General features: G+C 39.4%; 1 protein-coding gene across 7 annotated transcripts in view; it reads right to left on the bottom strand.

The window, feature by feature from the left end:
- The window catches only part of THRB (thyroid hormone receptor beta), a 330,196-nt gene that overhangs the window by 56,468 nt on the left and 250,755 nt on the right, over positions 1-22,973 (bottom strand). For 6 of the 7 annotated variants that reach the window (XM_054595367.1, XM_054595368.1, XM_054595371.1 and 3 more), the window contains one exon: positions 15,123-15,383. The exons of the other annotated variant lie outside the window; for it this stretch is intronic. In XM_054595367.1, the coding sequence (XP_054451342.1) occupies positions 15,123-15,383 (261 nt within the window). The remainder of the gene's footprint in view (positions 1-15,122; positions 15,384-22,973) is intronic. 7 annotated transcript variants of the gene reach the window in all.

The following is a 22,973-nucleotide window of genomic DNA, read 5'->3' as shown; positions in this document are numbered from 1 at the left end:
CCTTGCTTATTTCCCAAATACCGTGCTTGCACTAAGAATATCTGCTTTCCATGTTGTAATGGTGAAATAGTTCTTTAATATTTATGTCCATGTTCTCTTAAAATCAATGCATAAATTACAGATGAAAGTGTAGTGCTAGCCCTGACTGGTATAGTTCAGTGGGCTGGACATCGTCTTGCAGACCGAAAGGTTGCCAGTTCGATTCCTGGTCAGGGCACATGCCTGGGTTGTAGGCCAGGTCCCCAGTTGGGGGCCTGCAAGAGGCAATGGAGTAATGTTTCTCTCCCTCTCTTTCTTTCTCCCTTCCTTCTCCTCTCTCTAAAAATAAGTAATTAAAACCTTTTAAAAAAAGTACTTAGAAATATCCAGGATATTTAAGTTAATTTAGGGGTCTACTATAAGCATTTAAAAGTTGCTTACTAAATGAATGAATGAGAATAGACAGTGGCTGCGTGACCTAAAAGTTATAATCTTCCAGATTGTGAGTTAATATGGATTTTCTCCACGTAAACAGGATGATGTGCTAGAATATAGGATACGGTTATAAAATATGCCTCCAGAGTGCTGCCCTTAACCCCTTAGTAGTTTATACTGGGGGCCAGCATACTGGAGGGTGAATATGACCTGATGCGTAGTGACTCTTCATCGTTTGTCAGTTGTCCTCCTTGAGGGGTCCAGGAACTTAAACATGTCAGACAAGAAAACTTACATGCTATAAACATCCTTGCTGGTTAGGTAGTCCATGAAATTCTCTCTTGCATGTTGAAAAATAATATTTGGTCTGATTTCAGCCTTAAGTAAAAAATTTGTTTCATTTAAGTTTTCAAGTAATGGGTCATAGGACCCCAAATTCCCAGAACCATTTGCGCTATGTCAAGGCCTCTCTGCCATAGCATTTGCACTGGATGGAAGAATGTTGATAAATTCTAACGCAGTGTTTTGCATATAAGAGACCCCAGGATGAAGATCAAGGGTTTATTTTAACAAATCTCTTCCAAGATCAAAGGCAAATCATACAATCTCCTTGTGTTTTGAAAGAATGGGATAATCTTCAAAAAAAGCTCAGGATTCAGACCAAAAGCAAAATGTTCCTACACAAAAATGAATACAGATCTGTAGCACCCTTAAGGCTGAGGATTGAAAGAAAAGTAAGGTTTTTGAAATATATTTTAGACCACCGTTATAAGCATTGAATTCTTTTTTAAACCATCAGTGGAATGCTTACTCTTTTTCATGGATAAACATTTGATTCAATAGCAAACATTGAATGACTCTAATACAGTCTAAAAAACATACAGTAAAGTTTCAGTTTGATGTAACTTTATTTAGAACAACGGCTAGATAATAATGATGAGGTCTATTGTCTGTTATCTTCATGACCAAACAATAAGACTGCTGGGGGAGGTGTTTTCATTCATTTTGCGGAGTGGAAACCTGAGGGGATGGTTTTCTCATCTGTATGTAGCTAATAAGGGAAGGTGTTGGTATTGAAATTTTGGTCCTTGAATTGCTGTTGTAGAACTCGCTCTGTCCATTTTTCTATGCTGCTTTTTTAAAAGTAGAAAGTTATTTTAATGTTTTCAAAATTCTGGGCAACTAATTATGTGTTTTATCACAAATTCTAAGATCACGCTAATAATTTATCTGTTTTTCAAAATATGTGCCTAATTTAATGCCACTTTCTATACTAATTTAATACCACTTCATATACTTATTATGACACATATACTTTTTATGAACTGATGTTTTTTCTCTCTCTCTCTCAGGAAAAAGTGCTCTTCAATATTTTACACTTTTTAATGAATATCATTTATGCTTTGCATGAATATCACATAGCCATTCATTTTATGTATTCCTTAATTCAATCTCCTAAAGCAAATACATTTCTCCTCATTTTAATGTGTGAAGATGATTATTTCATTGTAATTCACACTGATGGACTTGATTTGAAAAGTGGACTGGTTGTTTCAGTGAAATGGTTTTGACATTTAATGGCTACAGTATATTTTCTTTATTCCAGAATAATATGTCAGAGATTGAGTTTAAAACAAATTTCTCTAATAATAGAAATAATGAAAGAGTAATTGAATCATTTGCATTTACTTTTGATTTTTCACCTTTAAGAACAAGTAGTGCAAAATCTAGACTCCACCACAGTTGATTTAGTTTTCAAAAGATGTATGTTTTTGTTCATTAAAGGATCCAGTCCTATACTTACACTTGAAAATGTTATAAAACATAATTAAAGGCATAAAGTTCAAAGTGCTAATACATGCTACACTGTGGATGACTCTCAAACACAGTACACTAAGTGAAATGCCAGTGCTAGTGCATGATTCCACTTCCATGCAGTGTCCAGTGAAAGGACAAACCTGTAGGGACAGAAAGTAGGTGAGTGTTTGCGGGGAGCTGGGGACAGGAATATAGAATAAGTATAAACCAGCTCAAAATTTCCTTGGGGTGATGAGAAAGTTCTAAAATAAGAACTTGTGGTGAAGATTTTGTTGTGGCACAACTCTAAACATACTAATAGTTATGTACATTTAAAACAGGAATTGTAGGGTATGCAGATTATATCTCAAGAAACCTTTACAAAAATAGATGTGGATTACAAATAGCTTGAGGTAATTAAAACTGATTATCAAAATAAAAAAATTCAGTCATCAAAGTTACTGTAAGAGCTTGGGTTTATTTTTGTAGGACTTAATGGCTAAAAATTAGAATGTAGCAATGGGGCTGCTCTGTTGGAGTGATGTTAAGTTGTAATTAAAATAAACATGCCAACTTTTAAACAAATTCACTAATCATTGGAGAAAGGCAAGTTAAACCAAAATGAGATATCACCTCACACCTGTCAGAATAGCCATCATCAATAAATCAACAAACAACAGGTGCTGGCGAGGCTGTGGAGGAACGGGGACCCTCCTGCACTGTTGGTGGGAATGCAGACTGGTGCAGCCACTGTGGAGAACAGTACAGAGATACCTCAAAAGTTTAAAATTGGAACTGCCTTATGATGCAGCAATTCTGCTTCTGGGAATATATTAAAAAAAAAAGAACACCCCAAAATACTAATTCAAAAATATTTATGTATTTCTTATGTTCCTTGCAGCACTACTTACAATAGCCAAAATTTGGAAGCTGCCCAATGACCATCAATAGATGAGTGGACAAAAAAGCTGTGGTACATTTACACAATGGAATACTACTCAGCCGTACAAAAGAAGGAAATCTTACCTTTTGTGACAGCATGAATGGACCTGGAGAGTAGTATGCTAAGTGAAATAAGCCAGTCAGAGAATGACAAGTACCGTATGATATTACTTATTTGTGGAATCTAATGAACAAAATACACTAACAAACAGAATAGAAATAGACTCATAGATACAGAGATCAGACTGACAACTATCAGAGGGGAAGGGGGTTGGGGGATGGGTGAAAAAAAGTGAAGGGATTCAGCGAAGAAAAAACTCATAGACACAAACAACAGTATGGTGATTACTAGAGGGAAAGGGGGATGGGGGTGGCAGGAGAGAGTAAAGGGGGGGATAAATGGTGATGAAAGGAGACTTGACTTGGGATGGCGGACACACTATACAACATAGAGATGATGTATCACGGAATTGTATACCTGAAACCTATGTAATTTTGTTAACCAATGTCATCCCAATAAAGTCAATTAAAAGTAAAATAAATAAAAAATTTAAAGTTCACATAATTTATGTATCAATATCATATATGTTATTTTCTAGATCTAATAGAAGGTGCACCATAGGATGGCTTTCTTCTGAATTGCAAGAAAGCTAAAAAGACATATTAAACAAACAGGAAAAATATCTCACACACTGAATACTTCAAGTGTTAACTGAACATGGAGTAAAAGAATTTTTTCTGGAACAAAGTAGGGTAAATTCTTCATTATTCTTTTCTAAGACAAATGCCAGCCAGCCAACAGAACATTCACCGTTGCTTGGTCATCAACGAGTTGCTAGTCCTTCCAAGTCTAGACTCAAAGGTATCCTAACATGTTTATCTGGAAATTTCATTTAAGTTTTCTTTTTTGGCACCCAGTATAATACTGGGCTCACAGAACACACTCAAGAATATTTTTGGTATAAATCAAGATGAATTCATGGTCTCCAGTGAATCAAACAGGCATGTTCAGAAGCTATTATAAGACAAGGCAGAACACAGTAAGTACTTCCATAATATTCTATGACAACATAAAGAAAGAAATAACTCATTCTTATGGGGAATGGAGAAAGAATCACAGAGGTGATATTTCGACTGGGCCTTGAAAGATGATAGAAATTAAAAATATTTTATAAGTTTTCAAAAATATGCTCTACTTCATGTTGGTACCCTGAGATCCCAATCTACAAATAGTGAATTAAAATTCATTTTATTTCAAACACCAAGTAGTCTAAAAAGGTACGGAGTAGATATGAAGATTAACTTAAGATGTACCAAATCTTAATTGTTTTGTAATTTAATGTGATTGGATAAAACAAGAGAAGAGAATAAATAGGCAAAGTCTATTAATTATCTAAGAAGTCTTCAGACTGCAGAGACCCTGTTTTCTGTCCCTACTACAGAGAAAGGTGTCCCTCAGGTAAGTATCACACTGTCATTCCAAACTTAAAAATGCCACAGGTGACAGGAAAACAAATACTTTTTACTTTTGAGACATTCATCCTTAGAGTATTGAATGAATGCTTAATAAGAGGATTTTCAGGAAAGACACTTTCTTCCAACTCAGTGAAATTATGAAGAAGCTTATCAACAAAGATGAACAACCTCACATGGAAATGTAGGTGATTTGGAAGATTGGAAATGGTTTCTGAATCACATACTTAAATTCAAATTTTTATAAGTACAAATATCACATGATACAAAAATATTTTACTATTTTTGACAAATGGCCTGCGTTCTTTAAAAAATCTCAATGCCATGGAACACAAGGAGGTGAAATGGATTAAAGCATATTAAAGAGACACAAAAACAAAATAGAATGTATAATCCTGGCCTGGATCCTGGACCAGAAAATAAAACTGGTATAAAGAACTATTGTAGGGGCCTGGCCCCACCCTGACAGAAGGAACGAAGCCCTTGAAAGCAACTGGACCCTTCAAAACACCTACTACATAAGGCCAATCTACCAACCCAGGGGGATGTAGCAGCTCTACCTAATACCTAGAAACCAACACAGGGGGGCTGCCAAAATGAGGAGACAAAGAGACATGTCCCAAATGAAAGAACAGAATATAACTCCAAAAGAACTAAACAAAACGGAGATGAGAAATCTACGAGATGCAGAATTCAAAACACTGGTTATAAGGATGCTCAACAAACTTAGGGGACTAACAGATGAACTTCGTGAGAACATTAACAAAGAGAGGCAAAGTAAACACAGAACTTGAAAAAATAAAAAAGAACCAGTCAGAAAAGACGACTACATTAACTGAACTGAAGAACACATTACAGGGCCCTGGCCAGTGTGGCTTGGTGTGTTGGAGTGTCGTCCTGTAGACTGCAGCATTTGGGGTTTGATGCCTGGTAAGGGCATGTGCATGGGTTGCAGATTGGTCCCTGGTCAGGGTGCTTACAAGAGGCAACTGATTGACTTTTTCTCCCTTCCCCTTTCTCTAGAATCAATGAGCATGTCCTTGGGTGAGGATTAAAAAAAAAAAAAGAGAATACATTACAGATAATCAACAGTGAAGTAGATGAAGCAGAGGATCAAATCAGAGATTTGGAAGATACAGAAGCAGAAAATGCCCCCCTAAAATTAGGATAGTGTAAGGAGCCTCTGTGACAACTTTAAGTGTACCAACATACACATAGGGGTGCCAGAAGGAAAAGAGAGAGAGCAAGGAATTGAAAACTTATATAAAAAATAATGACAAAAAACTTCCCTAAATTGGTAAAGGAAATAGATATATATGCCCAGGAAGTGAAGAGAGTCCTAAATAAGATCAACCCAAAGAGGCCCACACTAAGACATGTCATAATTAAAATGCCAAAGGTTAAAGACAAAGAGAGAATCTCAAAAGCGGCAAGAGAAAGGCAGTTAGTTACCTACAACGGAGTTCCCATAAGACTGCTAGCTGATTTCTCAACAGACACTTAGAAGGCCAGAAGGAATTGGCAAGAGATATTGAAAGTGTTGAAAAGCAAGGACGGACAACCAAGATTACCTTACCCAGCAAAGCTATCACTTAGAATCAAAGGACAGACAGTTTCCCAGACAAGAAAAAGCTAAAGGAGTTCATCACCACCAAACCATTATTACAAGAAATGTCAAAGGGCTTTCTTTAAGAAGGGAGGGAGGTTGCAGTGATGGGTGAAGAGGGTGAAAGGGGTTAAGAAGTACAAACTGGTAGTTACAGAATAGTCATGGGGATGTAGTGCACAGCGTAGGGAATATAGTCAACAGTATTATAATAATTATGCATGGTGTCAGATGGGTACTAGATTTATCAGGGTGATAATAGGTTATATAATGTCTAAGCACTGGGTTGTAGGCCTGAAACTAATGTAATATAGTATGTCACCTATAATTGAAAAATAAAAAAATTTAGAAAAGAAGGTATTGCACGTAAAAAAATCATAAATTGGGCATTTGATTCCACTGTTTGGGGGAACACAGAATGACCACTTCAAAGGAAGGTAAAAAATGAGATGTCATTTGTAACTACAAAGGGATAACAAGAAAGCACTATTCTCTATGTCTGGCCATAAATATGAAATGGGATGAACCCAATGCAGATGCCTGTTTCCTTGGTAGCCCATTCAACTGAAACTCCTGCAAAAATTAACATGTACTTTTTGCCTTTAAAGGACAGGAGTTTCTTTTATTTACACAGTTTTGGCTTTTAGTTTTACAGGTGCTGGCTAGAGGAGGTTTACGATTGAGGGTATGCAAAACAGAATTTATTCTTGTATTATTATTTATTAATGATTGTATTATTTTCCATACAAACAACTGTACATCTATTTTTGCACACTCCTGTATATCTTAGGCTCATTATAAGAACTAGGTAAACAAAGAGCCAAATAAATATCTTCTCATTTGCTCTGCTGGGCACATTGCAGCACAACTGTGGATAGTTGGGGTAAAAGCTGCCACTCACTGAACACTGCCATTTAGATGAAGAAACCAACTCACACACAATATTCTAACTCAAATGCTAGATAAGAGACTTAAATAGTCATATTTGCAATATAGTTCTATATTTGAAGAAGCAGTAAAGTTTAATAAGGTCAGGTTGCTGGCATAAGTCAATACTGACAAATGTCATGGTCAAAGAGGTTCAACAAAGACATTAATTCTGTTTCAGGTCAATGCCTTGGAGAATGGCTCTAGACCATGGAGGATTTCTGACTCTCATTTCCAAATTCAGCTAGCTCTGGATTTCCGGCATCCTTCAGTGAGGATAGAGAAACAGGGTCTCAGTTATTCCATTTCAGGTCAGGGAAGCTAAATTGGTGCAGAACCTGAAAGACTGATCTATAAATACAGCTCATTATTAGCAGCAGTGACAGAATAACTACAGAGAGAACCCGTTCCTGTGTCAATATACGTTATAAATCAAGGTGGCTTCTCTATGCACCCCAACCAGGGATTGAACCTGCAACCTGGGTATGTGCCCTGATGGAGAACTGAACCCATGACCTTTTGGTCTGTAGGATGATATACTCCAACCAACTGAGCCACACCAGCTAGGGCTTGGAGAGCTACTTTAAAATGGAGTGTAGATTAATGTCTTTTGTTTCTTTGTAATCTCTGATTACATTCTTTGCTGGAGGGAATTAGTGATTTATCCAAGGTTAAATAGCTGGTGAGTGTTAGAGCCAAGAGCAAAATCCTGGCTTTCTGTTTTAAATTGTCCCTATGTGCCCACTAAGTGCTGGGCAACATCCTTAGGATTTGAGGCACTAGGGCAGCTAAGTAACTTGAGGATTCTAGGACTTTTTTTCAGTTTTATTGGGTAAGATTGACAAATAAAACTGTAAGATATTCAAACTGTACATCTTGACAATTTGATAAATGTCTACATTGAGGGAAGATTCTTCCTATCTGGCTCATTAACATGTCCATCACTACATGCGGTGATGTCTGTGTGGAAAAAGTCCAGCCATTGTTAATATAAGAATGGTTTGCACGGCGTTGCTGTAACCTGGCAACCAAGGAGAGTGGATTGGAATGTGCATGAATGAACAATGACAACTTCACTGCACTTAGTCAGTGGAGGTGGTAGAAGCCATTGAGTGAGCATGTGTACTGTGTGGCTATGGCATTCAAAATAACTGAATGAGTAGAGCAAAGAATCTGCATCAATTTTTGTGTTAAGCTTGAACATTCTTCCATGGAAACTATTCGGATGATTCAGAAGGCCACAGCTATGGGCTTCATCATGATAACACGCCTGCTCGTGAATCATGTCTCGTGAAGAGTTTTTTGGTGAAACATCAAATCACCCAGATGACGTAGTTCCCCTATAGCCCAGATTTGGTGCCCCGTGACTTCTGGCTTTTCTCAAAGCTAAAATCATCTTTGAAAGGGAACAGATTTCAGACTGCTGATGAGATTCAGGAAAATGCAATGCAGTAGCTGATGGCGACTGGGAAAACTGTGTGAGGTCTCAAGGTGCCTACTTTGAAGGGGACTGAGGCATCATTGTCCTATGTGTAGTATTTTTTGTATTTTCCTCAATAAATGTCTATTTTTAATATTGCATGGCTGGATACCTTCTGGACAGATCTTGTATACATTAAAAATATATCACATATACATCGCTATATATACACATATTTGTTAAAACATTTAGTTGTACTCTCTTAGCAAATTTGTAGATTTATCCGGTGTTTGGGTCAACTCTTGGCAGGCAGGGAGGGAGGTGACGTTTGTCTTCAGGGCACTGTGTCACAGCCTCAACTGGAAGGTGAACACTGAGCCTATTGTACAGCATAGAACCTGACAATCTGCACAGTGGTACATGGCAATCCTGCTCCTTACTTTATTTCTAAAGATTTTATTTATTTATTTTTAGAGAGAGGGGACGGGCGGGAGAAGGAGAGGGAGAGAAACATCAATGTGTGGTTGCTTCTCACATGCCCTCCACTGGGGACCTGGTCTGTAACCCAGGCATGTGCTCTGACTGGGAATCAATCCAATGACCCTTTGGTTCTCATGCTGGTACTCAACCCACAGAGCCACACAAGCCAGGGCTCTTTTTCTCTTTCTATTGAATGTATGGGGGTGCATAGATTAAGAAAATTTATATAGGTTTCAGGTATACAATTCTATAACACAGCATCAATATTGTATGGTATGTTCACAACCCCAAGTCAAGTCTCCTTCCATACCATTTATCCCCCCAAGACCCTCTTAGGAACTTTTTCTATGCATTTAAAACTGTAAATGGGATATATACTATACTTAATACATGATTGCTTCTCTATTATTTCTAAAACCACCTGTTTTTAAAAATCTGTTTATTTTTCTAGTGGATTCTTTAGATATACCATAATTTATTTGAACATTTCGCTATGGATCATTTCCAGATTTTCAGGAAAAAAAACAAAGATGCAAAGAAAACTTTTGAACACAGATCTTTGTGGCCTATGTGAGTATTTCTATGGGACAGAGTAGTATAGGAGGGACAGCTGAGTTGAAGCATTGTTGTGACAGACACTGCTAAATTGGCCTTGAAAATTTGTGGTCCATCTGCTCAATGGAAACTAAAGATGGATGAAACAGAGCTTTGAATTTCTGGTGTTTGCCTTTCTTTGACATTGCCTTGGTCCCAGTGTTTTCCTCCCTCCCCTCCAGCTCTGCCCACCCTGGTCTACTTACAAGGTGCTCTTCCTTACCTTTGAGGTATCAAATCACAGGGCTCTCTCGCCTATGTCAGAAGCTGGTAGATAGCACTTACAGCCATGTTAATGGCTAAGGCTCCCAGTGCCCTTGAAGTATATGAATTACACCCGTGCTCTCGGCAGGACTGTGTACCCTGATGCATGGGGAGTGGGGCAGGGTGGAAAGAGGAGATGGATGGAGCGCATGATCATACTGGTGAAAAGGTTCAAACTTTTTAATCCTCCATCTTCTAAAATATTCATTTGCCTGAAGATGTCCTTGTGTTTCACTTAAGGACAAAGATAGTGATCACCTGCTGAAAATGTGAATGTCTAACTTGAAGGATTATAATGCATACAATGACTTGGCTTTATGTCTCTCATTTTTAGAACACTTTGTTATTTTGGTAAATGAGAATTATACATCATTTAAAATTGTCATCATTGATTTGATTCATTTTTTTCTCCTTATGAGGAGCAGGAGTTAATAGTCTGCCCCTTTGTTGACATAAGATATTGTTTTAAAAATTACTTTAACTTGTCTAAATCTTGGAGACTCATTTAATAAGTTATGGCATATCTACAAGCAAGAATAATCTATTGCCAATAAAAGTCAGGATTCAAAGACTAATGACAAGGGAAACTGTTCATGATATATTGTTTAAACATTAAAAACTGGTTAAAAGTGGAATGGCTAATATTGCAAGTTTGTAAAAAATAGAGATACACAGAAAAAAAGACTAAGATATAATAAAGATTTTAACACTGCTTGTCCTTGGAGGATGGAATTACAAATGAATTTTTAAAATTATTTTTGTTGAACCTTTGGGAAAATTTCACTTTTTGTACAATGGACACAGATGGCTTTTGTAATCAGAGAAAGTAAGTTGTTAGTAAAATTATTTTGACTATTTTTCTTGCCTTCCTGGGGATCTGAGACTCAATTTCTTGATATTAAGCACAGAGCGGACCTACAGAGAAAACTCAGTGAAATCACCAGGTTGCTGCTATTGTCTGATGCCAGTAGGGAATGAGTCAGTTTTGCCCTGTTTCTCCCACCAGGTTCCAGTGTTTCAGGAAGGTCCCTTATTGACATCAAGGTCAAACAGGAAGGTCCCTGATTGACATCAAGGTCAAACATCGAAGTGTGGAGGTCCGACTATTTACCTGGGTTCTGCAGGGCTGGCTAGATTCAGCTGCAGGGGTGCCTGCATTGGCTAGGACCCAATCTGTGGGACTGGTGGGACCCTGTGGTTTCTGGGGGAGAGTTCAGGAGGGTGTGCAAGGGTCAAGTGCAGAAGCCTTGTACAGTCTAAAAACTTAGAGGATCAGGGCTCCAGGCAAATAGAGTGGGGCTCTCAGAGGGCTCAAGTCCCAGAGGGAAGTGTGACCAGAAAAAGTGATTAAACAGAACATCTAGTTGACAATTAAGATAATAAGCCAGGTGTAAAGGAAGGCCTAATCAAGAACGGATAGACACAGGTGAATTAACTTACCAGACTCCCCAGGTGAGTTAAGAACTGGAAGAAAAATGTGTGTTTTCCAAGTGTCCACTAGGTGGCAGACCCTTTCCTACTCTAAAAATTTGAGTCTAGTCTAAGGGACTTCCTGATACTTTGGTTTTAAGAGAGGGCTGGTTAAACACTGGTTCCCAGATCCCTTTCCAGAGCTTCCAACTCAGTAGTCTGGGGTGGAGCCTGAGATTCTGCATATCTAAGAAGCCCTGGCTGCTGCTAGTGCCACTGGTTGGTGAACTGTGTGCACTGCTGAGTACATCATCTCAGACTTTGGGAAGGAGGAGGCGGGCAGGAGGAGAAAGTGGTCCTCATGGCCACACTGTCAGTCCAAATTGTGACAAAACCCCCGGGGATGGGTAGTGTGGAGATAGAAGGTGGCTTGAGGAAGGCAATAGGGCCACTTGCTTCTTGCTGGAAATAGCCTCTGGTACTAGAGCAGACTCAAATTGTGAGCTCTGTGGCAGAATGTAAGGGCTTCAGAGATCTTATTCTAGTTAAAGATGTTAGCAACCAATTTCATGAGAAGGACTGTAGCAGATAGGAGCACAGGCATATGCAGATTAAAATGAAAGCAGAAAATAGACCAAAATGAAAAACAAAACATTAGATACATAACAAAAAATAAGCTTAAGGAAAAACATTAAGAATACTATAAAGCATAAATCAGTGATTCTCAAATTATTCCTAAAGAAATATCCTGTTCATTATGGCTCAATACATGGCTCTACTGCACAAGGCTTTACATAGCTCTGGCCTCATATGACTGACAGGTAGATATGATGATATCCAACTGGTCTATATCCTAGTCAGTGAGGGGAGTCCACTGATCATGCATTTGAATGTCAGTGGTAATGTCAAATTGCTATAAACGTTTTTAAATCTTATTCTCAGTTTCTGTACTTGCATCAATAGAGTGGTAAAAGTCATAGTCTGCAGAACGATCTCTGTTCACATATCATGCTTATAGGTGCACTGGTCTATGGCTGGATTACTGGTTTGGGAGATGGGCCTATTATACAAAGTCAAACAGTCAATTTGTTCTTTTGACTCTTGCAGTTTAGATCCTTAAGTTTTTGGCTGCTTGAAAGCTATTTAGTTCTTATCAGTTCCATCTGGGGTCCCTGAAATGGAGCTATCTGAATGTTCTTTTAGCTCTGCTTCTATTTCTTCATGCTTGGACATCAATGAAAATGTCCCATGCATAGTAGTCACTCAATAAATACTGACGGGATGAATGAATGGATTTATAGCCCAAGACTGAGATATCAAGCATGCTTGGGGGGTAGGCAGAGATATCCAGGAAATCAATGCCCATTGTAGAGGGACATCAAAATAGAACTCTCCTCGCAGTGACTTTAGCTGGTGAGCAGAGCGCATGGAGAAGAACCAAGTCCAAAAAGGAAAGAATGACTAATTGCATTATTTCCCTGGCCTCATTGGTAAATACAGGTGTGTACTGTGAATGAGTGAAATTCAGTTAATCAGGCTCTTGGGCCATGTCAATGCAGGCTTCCTGGTGGCATTTTCATATTGAACCAAGGCATTGGCTCACGTCCATGCCAAGGTGAATCCTGGTTAGTCTGAAAACTACAGGAAAGTTTACCTTAGTCGTTTTCCCTTCAATACTAGAATCTTGAGGAAGAACTTTTAACAATTTCTTTATAGTGTCTTATTAAATAATTCTCTAATTTTCAGCAGGAGAAAGCTGAATAAATGCAAAATCAACTTTACACTCCCTGAAATGTCATGTCCCACCCCACACTCATTTGTCCTACCCTCCCTCCCCCTTCCTCGCCAGGCAGGCGCACAGGGCAGCCCAAAGAATTGATGTGATGTAATGATGCAGAACTAATAGTAATGATCACAGTAATAATGATAGCTGCTATTTAGAGAGCACTATATGAGAGGTATTATGCTAAACGCTTACAAACATTCTTATTTAATTTTATCAACAATCACATAAGTTTGCTTGAGGACAGAAATGTGAAGAGCTGGAATTCTAGCCCAAATATGTCAGACTCAAAAATGTGGTCTGAATGCCTGTATTATACTTATGGTCTTGAATCCAAACAAAGACTCTTTCCTTTTGCTTTTAAGGTATATTAACAAACTGAAAAGTTACAATGTAGGGAACTCTAGATACTCAAGGCCAATATTCCTCATACATGATCAAGACAGAGATGGTCCTATAATTGAAAGAATAAATGAATAAATATGGGTACCAACTGTGAATAAATAAAATTTAGTTAGTGAGGTCCTTAGTGAGGTTCACGAGAACACTACACTTTCTTTTGGCATTTACTGTAAACCAGGGACTGACGTAGTTTTGACCCCGGCTCATAATATTTGAAAAAACAATCTGGATATAGATGCTGAGACTAAATCTCAATTGTATTTCAAAGAAATGGGTACATATACACAGAGACACACCTGCCTATACCTGACTCCCTTGAAAAAAACTTCTGTTGCTCTTCTTCTAAATATCCTGTTCAATTTCTGAACTCTTTTAAGTAATACAGATAAGGGACAAACACAAATCTTCTCAAAGAGAACATGGATAGTTTTGATTGTTCTCCAGTCAGAGCTTACACCACTATTTTATTATTATTTTATTATTAGATGATCGTAGTTTCATCTGAAACAATCTACACACTCAACTTCCCAGATCAACTGGCAGTTCCAAGGAGCTTTTGAAGGGTTTCCAGAGAAGCTAAAGGACCAGCAGTAGTTTCCTTTGAGAGATAAATAGTATCATGCTTTTATGTTCAAGTTAGAAGAGTTTGAAAAGTCCTTCATGGCTCATATATAGGAGATTTTACAAACTTTTATTAATATCTTGTACGTGATTGCCCAATTTTCAAATACCCAACTTTAAGTTTTATCATGAGTCAAAATCCTTACAAGAAAAAACAAAAGCCTTTTTAAAGAAATGCTAAATTGAAACACAATGGTAAGTTACATGAACTTGGACATTTAAAGATGTAAATTAATTTCGTGGACATTTAAAGACTAATTTAAGAAGCAAAGATTTTGGGAGCCCTAAGACAATAAAGCGATCAGCATGAGGACATCTGTCAGGGTGGAGGTGACGTGGGGTGAAGACCGGTTAAGTCTAATGCAATCAGCAACTTAGGCCAGTTTAACATATTTTTTATGAGGTGACAACCCCCTAAAACCATAATCTCGCCTTTCAGGATGATGACACAAGGATTTAATGGGTCAAAAAAAAACAAAACAAAACAACCCAACAAAACAACAAGAAACAAAACCCAACTTAAAACCTCCCTTTTGAATGTGAATTGTCTATTTAGTTTAAAGGTAGACTTTGAGATCTCATTAGCTGCTGGCACAATCAGGAAAAGAAATATATACACACACACACACATACACACATTTCAAAACAAGTACTTATATAATGATGGCAATGTCTGTTCTATTCAGATTCAAAAATAGAAAAAGCCAAAACTAACAACTCTTCTGTTAATTAGAGAAACACAAATGTCTTCTTCCCAAGTACCCCAATACAACATGAAACTGAAATTAACTGCTTTCTTTTGGAACCCACTTATTTATTTATGTTTAAAAGAAGATTTGGGGATAAAGAAACTTCATCACAGAATTGCTGGAGAACACACATAGGCACTCCCCATTGGAATACAGGAAGACCGAGCACACAGTTACAACAGAGATTTTTTTTTTTCCCTTGGTGAAACACATGATATGGTCTAATAAAAATCTGGTTACCTTTACATTTCTTCTCTTCTGTTTGGAAGGTCTGGGCACTTGGGATACTCTGATCATTCACATCATCATGGTCCAGGTGGAATATTGAGCTAGTCCAAGTGGTCTGGATGAGATGTGGCGAGGACTGTTCATTTTTCAACGCGCTGTGCCTCTCCGAATGGCTCTTCCTATGCAGGCAGGCTTCAGACATTCCTACTAGCTTCCAGTCGTGTTCTTGGTCTGGACAGTGTTTCGGTTTGTCCCAGGCTGGAAGGCCATTTTCTGGAGGGTTGAAAAATACAAGATGATGAGCTGTTGGCATTGTCAAGACTTTGTTGAGATGCAGTGCTGGGAAGCAAGTTGTTTCTCAGTTCTTTCAGGCTGACAGTATTCACATGCATCTTCGCTTGACGGCAGTGATAAGATGCAGAATTTGTCAGCCTTGGGCGTGTAGCCACCGCAGTTGGACCGCCTGTCAGAGGAATCAACATGTTCCCCCTTATTTTTAGCGCCTATAAGATGTAGGTTCCTCCCTGGGAAGGCTGCACTTTCTCCAGTCTTGCCTCCACAGCAATGGCCCGAGAGCACGTTTACACCAATTCACGTGACTGCTTCGGTGACCATTTGAGGTCTGGAGGGTCAGAGCTGGTCGTGAACACTTTTGAGATACTTAGGATACCAAACATCCAGGATTCAGCCTTGTTTGACTTGGGTTTTATCACAGGCTGACCTGAGGGACACCCTGGTACTTAAGTGGGACTTGTTCACGTGGCTACACCGAGTGACAATTCTGTTTTCCTTCTACCTCTGATGGCTTAAAAGAAGGAGGCTGGATCTTGTAAGTGGTTTCAATGTAGTCTCAAATTGGCACTGAGATCCAATAAAGGACAGCAGGTGGTACTTGAGTTGTGGGGTGAATGAAGGGCTCCAGTGGTAGACCCCTTTGATTGAGGTACAGGCAGTTAATTATTTATGTAATTATGGTTTTTTTTCTATTCAATTGATAGGGACTTAAAAGTCAGTCCTCTAGAAAATGGGGAGAAAAAGAGGAAAACTTTCTCACACTAACCTTCTGTAGTGGTGAATTTTACCTCCTTAATATCTTTACTGTACATGGATATAAAATAGAAAGTAAAAATGAGCAAGCTAATATGTATATTTGTATTTGCATAGACATTAAAAACATAATCCATCTGGTCATCCATATTTCTAGAAATTCTTAGGCTGCTGTGAAAATGAGAAAAATTATAATACAAACACAGTTCTACTTTTAAAGTGATCACATACAGTGACTGAAAGGCTATAATTTATAAGTAAGTTTTTTAATGCTAAATTTACCAAAGGACCATAGATACCCATATTAGAAAGATAAGTCCATGCTGATCCCTGTGTAGCACTGGAAATTGTAAGCTGTTTTCAGACATTTAAAATGATTTTTAAATTATGTAACACCAGGTTAAAAACCGTTCAGGTTTCCCTAGTGCCCTCTGTAAAGCTCCTAGTTGTCTTCAGCTGACATCGGTTAGGATGGTTTCTCTAAAAGTGCAATCTACTCTCTCAGTCCCTTTTGGAAGTTATATTTACCCTGCTGGGTCTTCAGGTTCCTATGTGGAAATCTGGTACCCATGTACTCCATTCCTACTCCTGAAGCAGACTGTGAACAACCATAACAACAAAGTCACAGCATGATTTCTTTGTTGCAGTAAATGGAACTGCTGTGGCTTGAAATATCCTACCTTGGCCTGTAAGCAACAATTCCTTTTACTTAAAGATTTTATTTATTTATTTTTTAGAGAGAAGAGAAGGCAGGGAGAAAGAGAGGGAGAGAAACATCGATGTGAGAGAGAAACAACGATTGGTTGCCTCTCATACACACCCTAACTGGGGATTGCTCCTGCAGCCCAGGCATGTGCCCTGGCCAGGAATCCAACCAGCAACCTTCCTCTTTGTGGGACAACCCCCAAAACACTGAGCCATACCAGTCAGGGTGCCACAATCCCTTTTAAAGAAGTCATACAATATAATAGCTTTTGGATATGACATTTGCTCTTATTCAGAGAAGAGCTGTGAAAATTTACTCTGTATGGAGGGCTATGCTAGGCATTGTATGAGCTCAGTTAAATAAACATGGGTCCTTTCTCCTAAGAGTTTATATGGCATTCTTCAATGCATGGTCTGGACTCAACCGTGCCAGCTACTGGTGCAATTACAGGCATTCATGCTCACAATCCATTAAAAGAAAACAGATTAAGATCTTGGGAGGCTGTATTGCATTTCAGACTAAACATATCTTTGTAGAATCTATTCAAGTACCTATTATCCATGAGGGTTTGAGGTGTTCATGAGCTACATATAAAGTTACTGAATGCAAGAGTTAATTCTGCACCTAAAGAGATTCATTTACTTCTACAGACACAAAAAGCTTTCTCACCCATGAGTGTTCCTGCAATGTCTACTGTACCTTCTGGGACTCTCTCCGTCCTTGGCAAATTGCACCCTGTAAAGCTCCATTTGAAGCAATGTTAAAGTTATCACACTGTTTTGTAAAAACTCCAATATTTCATTTATTTTATGCAGAAAAATTTAAAATTTGGTGTTCATTTCCCTGCTGGAACAGAAATTAAGAAATACAGGGAGACTTGGTGGTCAGTGCCCCCTAGTAAAGGGAGCTAGTGAACGTGCTTGGATAGACATACCCAAAAGGGCTCTGCCCAAGGGGACAGTTCCTCCTTAGAGTACAGCCTAACAAAATGCGCTCAGCATTTCCCCTGGGCCAGCAAGGGTGGGTTTTTTCCTAAGTAAAGGGGTTGTATTAGGGGTGAGGCAGGGGATAGGATTGCCTTCCATTTTCCTAAGAAAAGAGGCTGAGGTGGTTTGGGAAAAGGGCTTCATTCACTGGAGGCATTTACGAGGTCATAAATACTGTCTGTAATTACATTCATGATAATGATGTTCAGTTGCTTAATTGGCAGGCTTACAGGTTGGGGACACTGCTGGGAAACCTGGGGACTGAGAAGTTCTGGTTGGGTCACTGGGAAACTTTAGAGGGATTTATTTAAGGAACACTCTGGATTCCCATCCTCGCCAAAACTGGGGGTGCGGGGGGGCCCATATAATTCCTATCCCATCCTCAAGGTGGGAAAAGGCACCTCCTACACCAGGCTCCTTAAATTCTGCCCACTGGGTATGCTGTTCATTGGGACAAATGTAAGTTACCTCTGCATACATTTACTTGGCAACAATGGTTTCCACGAATTTCCTTATTTCTATGTCTAATGCTTAGATCCTTTGGTTCCCCCCAGATTCAAACCAATGAGATATATTTTTCAGAGGGACTAAAATATCAAGAAGTTAAGCCAGCAATTCTCAAACTTTGATGAGTGTCAGAATTACCTGAGGTGCTGTTAAAGAACACAGAGACCAGGCTTATTGAAGTTGAATGGGGCCTGAGCATTTGTGTATTTACTAAGTTCCCCAGATGATTTGGATAAAACAGAGCTTAAGATACACAGTGGTTAGAAAATCTAAGGTAAGAAAACAAATTATTGGCAAGTTTTGGGTAAGCGTGCAATCTTCTTCTCAGACTCTAACGTTTTACACAGCTTTGGAGTAAATGCGTAGTATTATTAAAAATTCATCAATTGTTTTGAAATCTATTGCATTAAGCAGTAAAAGTCAGATGTTAACTGTATGGATGTAACTAAACCTCACTCAAAAAGCCTGTTGTTTTGAGCATTGTCAGTAATACAATATACACAGTAGTAGAAATACTTTTTTTTTTTAAAAAGGGGGGACTCTAAAAATGATCACATCGCGTTAAGCACATGAAGTATAAATCCTTTGCTCTTTAATGGATCCCAGCAAACATCTTTCTTTCAATACTTCATATTCTAGACTAAGACTCTTAGGCAATTTAATTTGTCAGTTATGATGCAAATAATAAGCAAGTAGAATCAAAGAAAATAATAAGGTAGGGACATGTGAACTATTACTGGAGTAACTTCTATACACCAGCCCCTATGTCTGCAGGGAGTTTAGACAGGAATGAGTGAGCCTGCATTAGATGCCATAATTCTAGTGGCTGTGAATGATGCAGCACTCCTCCAAACGGTTCTTGTGCAAAGGAGAAACAAACATAAATCTCATTAACATAACGACCTACAGCCTATCTCTGGAAATTTCATTAAAGATAATAAAAGAGAAATCTGTCCATCAAAAAAAGGAGAATTATATTAAAATATTCAAGTATTTCAGGACACCAAAGCGAGCTGACACCTCAGAAAAAAGCCAAGGCAGAGGAAGTAGGATTACGACAACAGGGTCAGAAAGGGTCAGCTGAGTAGGCAGGGATTTCAGGGCACTCGTTGGAACAGTGTTGACTTTGCATTAAAAGGCCTTCAATTTTAGGTATTGAGACCCCAAACCATATTTTCTATTAGGGCAATGTATATGAAAAATGCTTTACAAACTCAGAGGATGTGTAGAATTGTCACTGTATAGCATTGGGCTATTAAGTATGATGTCTCTAATTTCTCAGCCTATGTACGTATCAACCTATTTTTATTTGTGGAGTCATGTAGAACTGCAGACTAATATTTGGCTGATACAGAGCTAAACACTTAAAAAAATTCATCCTCACAGGAGGACATTTTTTTCATTGCTTTTTTAGAGAGAGAGAGAAACACCAATTGGTTGCCTCCCGTATGTGCCCCGACCAGGGATCAAACCCACAATCCAGGTATGTGCTCTGACTGGGAATCAAACCCGTGAACTCTTGGTTTACAGGCAATGCTCCAACCAACTGAGCCACATGGGCCAGGGTTGAGCTAGACTTTTATTCATCTTCATGAATATCCCCAGAAATACATAGCAGTATACTGCTTGAGTGACAAGGAACCTAAAATTCAGAGCACTTCATCTGCCCTTTTATATCTTTTATATTGGTTAAGTGATTCGTCTCATTATTTGACTTAATGAGTAGCCATTGGCCTACTAATAGCTACCATTTGATTAGTACTTTGAAAGTTCTTTATTAACTGAATTTATTGTCTTACTCAATTTTCCCAGTTACTCATTTATATTCACCACTGGTCTCCCAGCTTTCACTCTCAGCCACCAACAATCCATTGTCCGTGCAGCAGCCGGAAGAAGCTTTTAAAAATGTACATCAGCCCTAGCTGGTGTGGCTCAGTGGACTGAGCGCCGGCCTGCGAAACAAAGGGTCGCAGGTTTGATTCCCAGTGTAGGGCACATGCCTGGGTTTCAGACCAGGTCCCCAGAAGGGGGTGCGCGAGATGCAACCACACATTGATGTTTCTCTCCCTCTCTTTCTCCCTCCCTTCTCTGCTCTTTAAAATCTGATGACTTCCTGTCAATACCAGAATAAAGTCCTAAGGCCCATGGGACTGATGCCTCCTGTCCTGCTGAGCCCCTCTCTGTGACTCTGCCCTTGCTCTCTGTCCTTTGACCACATGGGCTTCTAACCTGTGGGCTTGGGCCCATAGGTCAGTGTCTCTGCAGAAGCTCTTGTCTGCGCCGGGAGCACCCCCTCCCAGTCCTTACATAACCACCTCCCGCTGTGCCAAGAGCAGGTACCAGGATCCAGCCCTGTTCTCCTTTTATGTGAAGGTGGCGTTTGCCCTTTTTGAGGACCTATCAGGGCTGCATTTCTTAATGAAGATAATGGAAAATGAAAAACCTAATGGGTTGGGCCAGCGTATGGGCCTGGAGGAGGCTCTGTTCAGTGAAGGGAGTAGAGGAGGCGGTTGGAAGACCCGAGCTCTAGCTGAAGAGGCTAATCTTGGGAAAATCAATTCCTCTTCTCTGAGCTAAGCCTCAGTTTTTTCACTTGTAAAAGTGCAATCTAGCATTGCTCTTGGGATTTTAATAAGGATCAAGTGAAAGAATGTAAGTAAAAGTATTTAGTAATTAAATATTATTCAAGTGTAAATAGAGCTGTAACTATTTCATTTCATCTATATTACGCATGTAGCCATATATTTCTCTTTCTGTCCAAAGGAAAAATACTATTAATAAAACAATGTTACTTTTATTAATAAAATATTATGTGTAGGGCATACAGCTATCTTATCCTCATCACCCCCAACACCATCAACACCACTACCGTTACCACCTGGTTCTAAACAGAATCTCTGTATAGATGAGGTTGTTTTGGACAACCTCTCACCTCCTTTTGATGCCCTTCCTATCTCCTCTCTCCCTCCTCTCAAGTACATGCTATTCTCAGGTTCCACTGTGGGCGCTCAGTCTCCACTGTGGGCGCTCAGTCCCCACTGTGGGCAGATCATCTGCTCGCAAATCGCTTTGTGACCTTAGGCAAGCTGCTTCACTTCTCTGTTACTTCAGTTTCCTCATCTGTAAGATTAAGAACATGCTATTGTGATGATTAAAGAGGTTAACACACACCAAGGTCTGCCTGCCTCATTAAGTGTTAACTCTATTTATGCACGCAATACCTCTTTCCATTGCCCCAACCCCCAAACTCAAGCCTCCTTTCAACCTGATTGTCAAAGCACATTTCCAAAAGAAAGAAATTTGATAAATGACTTCATACCACTATGTGAAGGCTGAGAACCTGGGAGGACTCATCCCTCCCAGTAGAAGCTGTGTTTTGACAAGGATGCCCGGAAAGCGTAGGGCCAGGCCCAAGGAGTGCCTTCTGTGTGAGGCAGAGGGAGAGGCATTTTGGTGAAGTGGGCATTTCCTTTGTGGCTGGCCTATCATCACACCTGGCTTGCTCAGCATGATGTGTCAGACAGCATGCTGATAAAGACAGAGGTTTGTTCCCTTCTCAGCCTTCAAGGCCTAGCTGGTTGTGTGAGCTTCCTTGAAAGCATCCATCCACCCTCCAAACTCCCATAACCCTTTCCATGTATCTTCCTCCTTCCATGTGCTACTTTTTACCTCATGATACAATCATTTGCACACATGTCTAATTTCCTTATTTTGCGGGGGCGTGGGTAACACCAGGCAGTCAGGATGGGGGACATCCAGGCCGGCCTTGTCCCAGGAGCAATGAGCAGAGAAGCTGGATGGATACAGTGGGGTCCAGAGGAGTCGGGTGAAGCAGAAACGCTGTCCCTCTGCCCGAGTGCTGGCCGGCGCTGCCTCACAGTGCCTAGCACACAATGTCCTAATTAATATTTATTGTCCCCTAATAATCTGGTAATTTTGGAAAGAGAAAATGACATCCTTGGCACAGGCTCTATGCCTCTTTTCTTATCTGAAAGCCACTGGTAACTAACAAGAAGGACTCATAACTACTAAAATCAACTCAATGTAGATTTTCTGCTATGAAGAGTATTACCTTCCCAAAACTGTGAGTGCAAATGAAAAGTGTTTTGCTTTCTAGAGGCAGGATGGCATGCTAGTGGATAAGAACGTGGGCTCTGCTAGTCAAGGTTCCAATTCTGGCTTTGCCGTTTATTAGTTGTATGACTTTGGGCAAATTGTTCTCCCTGTTTGGATTTCTCTCCTAAATATCTATGATATTTGTCTCTAGCTCCTCTGTAAGGCAAGAATGTGCCGTGTTCTGCCTGTGTTATGTCAATGGTGTCCATACCATTTTTACCTATCTTTTGGTTCCTACTGCTACAAGCACTCGCATCACAATGGCAAGAACTAGGTAGTATGTCTGTCAGTTGAACCAATGAGAAAATAAACATGAGGGGTTGCTAACTGATTCTCATGTTTCTAGTTAGAATGTGTTACAATATACTGTAATTACTAATTCACCTATTTAGGTTCGTGAGCTCCTTAATAGCTGGGACCATGGCTTGTTTAGCTACATACCCAGCGTGTAGTAAGGGGCCTGGTCCATTAATGAATGCTCACTGCCTTGAGTGGGGCTGA

The sequence above is a fragment of the Pteronotus mesoamericanus genome, unplaced genomic scaffold (genome assembly GCF_021234165.1).
Source record: "Pteronotus mesoamericanus isolate MK-2021 breed Mesoamerican mustached bat unplaced genomic scaffold, CSHL_Meso_final scaffold_54, whole genome shotgun sequence".
Taxonomy (NCBI): Eukaryota; Metazoa; Chordata; class Mammalia; order Chiroptera; family Mormoopidae; genus Pteronotus; species Pteronotus mesoamericanus.
The sequence above is the reverse complement of the archived record's forward strand: the minus strand, read 5'-3'. Positions and strand labels throughout refer to the sequence as shown.